Genomic DNA, 5,967 nt, shown 5'->3' on the forward strand with positions numbered 1-5,967 from the left:
TTAATTAATTATAATAAATAAAAGCTATATAAACAAAATCCTAACATTTCTGTACAAAGGTAAACTACGGAAGAGTAATGTGCAACTAAGAACCCAATATTGGCATGACGCGCCCTGTTTCTCACGCATTTACAAATCAATCCGATTCAAATCTTCCATCAATTTCACTTTATTATCATAACTCGTCACAAAACGGCTTGCAAACAACACGAAGTACAGCAGATTCAGAGCTCCGACAATGGCGATCGTGAAATAGTAGTAATCGAGCCTATTCTCGTTCAAGTCATGACCCCCTACCCATGCCGATTCTGCAAATTCACCGCTCACAGTCTGTATCAGATTAACTATTAAAGAGCTCAAATAGCTCGCAACAGAGAGCGTGAGGAAGAAGATGGCCCCTGCAACCGTTCTCATATGCTCTGGCATATGCATCGTGAAGAACTCCATAATGGCTACCAACGCAAAAGCCTCCATTAAACCAGTAAGAGCGTGCTGCGGCAACAGGAATGCGAAGCTTATCGGTGAAATGAATGACCCGTTTCTCAAAGCAGCCTCCCGTCGATATCTCTCGACAATGCCGGAGACGACCATGCACACAATCGACACCACTATCCCTATCGTGATCCTCTGTTTCATTGTAAGTCTTCTCTCTTTTCCGGTGATTTTCTTTGCCATTTTGATGAAAACCCTCTCGTAGATTATGATCCATATTGATAGAGAAATCATTCCGGCCAGATGCATCCAGCCGGGTGGGAATTTGAAATGGGTTCCGATTGATCTGTTTGATTGCAAAGCTTGAAGAATTCCAAATGTGTTTGGTTGATTGAACACTACAAAACACCCAATTCCTGATATCCAAATGGGAATAATGGACACAAGGCATTTGAATCCTTCCACCTGCTGTAAACTGCATAACCTCCATGGATTCTTGGGTTTCCCCTGTTCATCCAATTCTTCATCTGGGTTCACTATAATCGCAGCTTTATCCAGCCATTTGAATCTCTCTGTATGAACAAGCTTTTCCTCATGGGAAGAATCCGCCATTGATGGGTCATAAAACGAGTAAGACGAAACAGAGTATCTTCGTTTTCTACAAGCAGAGATAATGACACGAGCCATATCAGAAAACATGCTTCCTCTGGGCTCGGCCATGATGTAAGTATGGCGACCCAACAAGAAAATCGTGATGGAGAAGAAGAAACACATGGTGGGTATGGCGAATCCGAGGGTCCAACTTATATTTGTTTGAACATAAACAACACCGGTGAGGGCTATAAGCAGAGCAACGGTGAAAGAGAGATACCACCAATTAAAGAAGCTTTCTAATTGGGACTTTCCCTTTTCTGTGGTGGTGTCGAATTGATCGGCTCCGAATGCGACGTTGCAGGGACGAATGCCACCGGCGCCGATGGATAACAGACCGAGACCAGTGAAGAGAACGAGGAGCTGCCATAAATGTGGCTGTGGGCAATGGTCGGGATTTTGAGCATTGCAAGAAGAAGGTCTGAGCTGGCGGAAGATTGCAGTGAGCGTAACAGCCCCCATTCCCTAATGAAAACGAATTTGAAATCAAAAGAATTGCATAAATGTTGATGAATTCAAAAGGGTATGTTGATAATACCAATAATGATGCAATGGAGCCGTAGAGGAGGGTGCGGTAGCGGCCAAGGCAAGTATCGGCGATGAAAGCGCCGGCCAAAGTGGCAATATTGGAGGTGCCACTCCAAATGTTAACCACATTGACCACATAAATGCCGTTGAGATTGTATTTGGTGCTGAGATATACAGTGATATTGGAGATCAGACTCATGGATGACAGCTTCTCAAACGACTCGTTCCCTTAAGAAGAAGAAGAAGAAGATGCATTAAAAACCAAAGGAAAAATACAGAGGAGCTTGTTGTGTTGTTGAAGTGTTTTGTGTTACCGATGATGTATTTGACGGCGCGCCACCCTCCTGGCTGCCGGCGAGGGGGCGGATGGCGGTGGTGCGAGTTTGAAGGAGAGGAGGGAAGTGGGGATTCCAAGTCCATGGCGGCGGTGGAAGGGAGTGAAGGAGGAGGAGTCTGTAATTAAAGGGAGTGGAGGAAGTTAGGAGCGGTGGAAATGGTCCAAATTGAAGATATTTATTGAGCTTTTGTGCATTGATCCTATTTTCACTCTCTCGGCCGCTCCTCCCCAACTGCTCCATTTTTCTTCTCCCACACCAATTATATATATATATATATATATATCAAATTAAGCTTCATTTCAAAAATATTGTCTAAACCAATAGTCCAATAAAAATGAAATATTTCAGTATGGGCTAAATTGAATCTTGGGAATGTGACTAAAAGGGGTTGAACCTTGTTGAAGATTATTGAGAGAGGAATTCTAATGTTGTATTAGAATCCTGCTCTTAACTTAGTCATGTTAATAGAATCTCAAAGAAGTTGTGAGCCTAGTATAGTCCGAAAGTGATTGAAATGTTGAATAGAGGGAGTACTTTGTTAAAGGGTTCTACAGGTCTCATGAGCCTTGAATGTCGAACAAAGAAGCTGTGAGTTTCGAATGGACCTTGCTGGAAGAGGAATCTCACATCTCCATTAGTACGAGGTCTTTTAAGATTTCTTGACCCTAGATGGCCAACTTTGATCCCAACTTCGAACAGAAAACTTTAGAGCCCGATGTTTGTTGTTGGAGAAGTTCGAACTCAACAACGAACAAAGTTTTCTGTGGATGGCCAAGCTTTGACTTGAGGACGATACCATGTAATAACGTTAAGGTGTTGAAAGGGGTTTTAAGTTTCAAGTAAACTCTAAGCCACCAAACTTTGCCAGCAACTGACTTGCTGCTGTCGCCATTGCTGACAAACAAATCACAGGGTTTCCTGGACTGGACTGTCATTTACTTTCAAGAAAGTCAAACCCGTAACAGGAGTTGACAATCTCCTGACCCATTTCAAATGGTGATATAAAAGCAGGTGGACTTTAAATCCCATTTCACAGCTTGGTTGGAGGAGGAGGGTTAAGGTTGTTTTTAGTCATTGCAGATAAGGACAAGCACGATGGGACAGAGAGAAACAGAGCGAAACAGAGCGAAACAGAGCGAAACAGAGAGGCTGCCTGCTGCTATTCTTTATTCATTTTTTCCATATGGTTTAGCTTTTGGGGAATGGCCTTTGGACCTCTTCAAAGGCCAACTCCGCAACACAGCTTCGAGTTTTTATCTGTTTTTTTTCCTTTTCAAGCCCTCTGGCGTTCTTCACAGCTTTTCCCAAATCCCATACCCCTCCAGATGGTGTCTTTGTCAGCCTCACCTTTCAATATATTATTTCTCGAACTTCGTTTTGCGGCTTTTACCATACTTTCTTTCTTTGTCTTCATCTTCTCCCCTGTTTTGTCTCCAAACAATCGAAGCTTGGAGGCGGGTCGAGGGTAAAATCCAGTATGAGTCTGCAATTGAAGCCAATTCACCACCGTGGCCAGCAGCCGTATCAACCCAGTTTCCGTGTAAACCATTCATTCATTTCTTTGCTGCCCAATTGCCATTTATTGAATGGAAAACGAGGGGTTTCAATAGATGGGTCTGTTAGGCCGTTGGGATTATTACTCAACGATCGGAGGAGAAGACGAAATGGGGGCGGCGGCGGTGGATTCGGTTACAGGAGTATTGTGGCGTCCGGCATTGCTCGTGCACCGATTTCAGATGGGTCGAAACCAGACAAAGGCTTTGTTTCTCCTCCCCTCAGTGACATCCTTTGGCCTTCTGCAGGTTAGAGAAGCTCCCTTATGAATTGAGAATTTCGACCGAAATTTGATGAAGAACTGCGAGATGGGTAACGTTGTTTTGTCATGAATGAAACAGGGGCATTTGCAGCGATGGCAATGCTGGGGAAAATGGATCAGATTCTAGCGCCAAAAGGGCTTTCTATGACAATTGCGCCATTAGGAGCCGTCTGTGCTATCCTGTTCGCAGCGCCCTCATCCCCTGCTGCTCGAGTACTCACCACATCTCTGACAGCTCAATTGCTTTGAACCAAGAACTAAATTTAGGTTTCTTTTGGTGCAGAAGTACAATATGTTCATGGCCCAGATTGGGTGTGCGGCAATTGGGGTTTTGGCGTTTACTTTGTTGGGGCCTGGATGGCTAGCTAGAAGCTCTGCTCTGGCTGCATCCATGGCGTTCATGATCTATACTGGTTCGACGCACCCACCAGGTTAAATTGAAGCCCCACTCAATTTGTGGTCTGTGTGTTTGGGAATATGGATTGAATTTGATTTTTGATTGTAATGTTAACAGCTGCAAGTTTGCCGCTAATGTTCATCGATGGAGCTAAGATGCAGCATCTCAATTTCTGGTATGCTCTGTTTCCGGGTGCCGCTGGATGTCTTCTCCTTTGCTTCATAGTGAGTTCTCTCTGTTTTACTATTAATATATATTTTTTTTTCCATTATTTTAAAATCCGATCATAATTCGTAGGCAAGATCCTAATCTTAGATCCATACTTAAAACAATAATACTATTAATCAAGTTAAATTACAAATTTGTTTATTTTAACCTAAATGAATGCCTCGGGGTATAATATTATTCTCGTCAAACTTAAACCTAACTAAAAACAAAGGTTCGGACAATTTCGTCCTCCCCTTCGCCGAAGTACAAATTTGTCTACTAGGAAGAGGTATTCAGAAGCTCGGTCAAAAAAATTTAGACCCATTGTGGTTGGTGAGTTAGTGACCAAAATAGCTTGTTTCGAATCCAACCCAATTCAACACTCTTTTGTCCCGACTTAGCTTTCTTTTAATTATTAAAAAAAAAAAAAAAATCTTCCAATTATTTAAAAATTTTCAAACCTACTGCAGTGCAGATGTTGTCCTCTTTGAACTTTCTCGGGATTCTTTTCAAGATTTTTAAAATATGTCTAGTACGGAGAGGTTTCCACACTCTTATATAAACAAAGATTCTTTCTCCTTTCCAACGGACGTGGGGATCTAATGATAAATCACAATGTACCATTGACATTTGTTACCTAGATCAAATATTTTAATTTTCATAGCAATTTTTTATTTTTTTGATTGAGTGGGACAAAAAGTTCCCACATATGAACTAAATTGAAAATTTTAACCGAATTTATATCAAGAAAAAAAAAAAAACTCTAACCCAACATAACTCTAACGGTTTAAGTTGGGTAGTTCATGATCGCTCTTGCTAAACACAAACTTGCTAGACACAAACTCGAAAGTGTTTTTCTTATTATTATTATTATCATATGATGCAGCAAGAGATAGTGGTGTACTTGAAGGAGAAGTTCAAATTTTGAGTGTCACACATGGAACAGCCATTATTGAAGGTGTCCCAAACCTCATTTTTGTGAGTTTTGATGGAAAAATAATTCTATAAATCTTATTCCAATCTTTTATGTACTTATGAAACGATCACATGATACGATACGTATTTCAAATCAAATGGTTATCAAAATCGTAAAACTTTTTTTTAATCATTTTAAAAATCAAGTGAATCAAACAGTTATGTCTGTGTAAGTATCTGAATAATTCCATTGCTATACTGGAGTAAATTTGTAACAGAAGGAATGATAATTTCAATTTAAAAATATTAGATCCACGACGGTAAAAAGATGGGTGGACAAATATGTAGACATGAGGTGGAATGGTACCCAACAAAAACAAGGTACACGTGTGTGTTCTCACACTAGGTCACACGTCACCCTCACTAAATTGCTCTTTGTCGGTCCCACTTCCCAAAATTATTTAACGTGATAGTTACGTTAAAATTACTGGATTTCTGATGAAATCACCATTCCTATATATATTTAAATTTTAATTTTAAGTATTAAAATTATACATTTGGTCATAAACTTATAACATACCACTAATTATTGAATTGCCTAAAAATTAATTAGGTAATTAGATGTAACGCAAGAAGAAGAAGAAGAAGAAGAAGAGAAAGAAAAAAAAAAAAAAAAAAGGGGG

General features: G+C 40.5%; 2 protein-coding genes across 3 annotated transcripts; one reads left to right on the plus strand and one right to left on the minus strand.

Moving 5' to 3' along the window:
• On the minus strand, positions 1–2,074 carry LOC111431644 (protein NRT1/ PTR FAMILY 2.8). The gene is made up of 3 exons (XM_023068341.1): positions 1,926–2,074; positions 1,622–1,839; positions 1–1,548 (listed from the first exon to the last, which is right to left on the minus strand). The coding sequence occupies exons 1-3, from the start codon at positions 2,029–2,031 to the stop codon at positions 130–132; spliced, it is 1,743 nt and encodes a 580-aa protein (XP_022924109.1). The 5' UTR covers positions 2,032–2,074; the 3' UTR covers positions 1–129.
• Positions 2,075–3,193: 1,119 nt separating this feature from the next.
• On the plus strand, positions 3,194–5,413 carry LOC111431576. 2 transcript variants are annotated; one of them, XM_023068260.1, is made up of 5 exons: positions 3,194–3,751; positions 3,845–3,978; positions 4,052–4,196; positions 4,280–4,386; positions 5,256–5,413. In XM_023068260.1, exons 1-5 carry the CDS (start codon positions 3,427–3,429, stop codon positions 5,295–5,297), a joined length of 753 nt encoding a protein of 250 aa, XP_022924028.1. In that variant the 5' UTR covers positions 3,194–3,426; the 3' UTR covers positions 5,298–5,413. The 2 variants fall into 2 exon arrangements, with proteins under 2 accessions (XP_022924028.1, XP_022924027.1); XM_023068259.1 differs by having other exon boundaries at positions 3,201–3,751; positions 4,049–4,196; positions 5,256–5,410.
• The last annotated feature ends 554 nt before the right edge of the window (positions 5,414–5,967 follow it).

This window comes from Cucurbita moschata, unplaced genomic scaffold (genome assembly GCF_002738365.1).
Source record: "Cucurbita moschata cultivar Rifu unplaced genomic scaffold, Cmos_1.0 Cmo_Scf00036, whole genome shotgun sequence".
NCBI lineage: Eukaryota > Viridiplantae > Streptophyta > Magnoliopsida > Cucurbitales > Cucurbitaceae > Cucurbita > Cucurbita moschata.

What these genes read in the sequence shown, in the direction of transcription:
- LOC111431644 (XM_023068341.1), bottom strand. Translation starts at nt 2,031, where the DNA reads ATGGACTTGGAATCCCCACTTCCCTCCTCTCCTTCAAACTCGCACCAC. An exon ending in CGCCGTCAAATACATCATCG is followed by an intron (nt 1,840 to 1,925) that starts GTAACACAAAAC and finishes CTTCTTCTTAAG; the next exon opens with GGAACGAGTCGTTTGAGAAG. An exon ending in GCTCCATTGCATCATTATTG is followed by an intron (nt 1,549 to 1,621) that starts GTATTATCAACA and finishes CGTTTTCATTAG; the next exon opens with GGAATGGGGGCTGTTACGCT.
- LOC111431576 (XM_023068259.1), top strand. Translation starts at nt 3,427, where the DNA reads ATGAGTCTGCAATTGAAGCCAATTCACCACCGTGGCCAGCAGCCGTAT. An exon ending in CCTCATCCCCTGCTGCTCGA is followed by an intron (nt 3,979 to 4,048) that starts GTACTCACCACA and finishes CTTTTGGTGCAG; the next exon opens with AAGTACAATATGTTCATGGC. An exon ending in GTCTTCTCCTTTGCTTCATA is followed by an intron (nt 4,387 to 5,255) that starts GTGAGTTCTCTC and finishes CATATGATGCAG; the next exon opens with CAAGAGATAGTGGTGTACTT.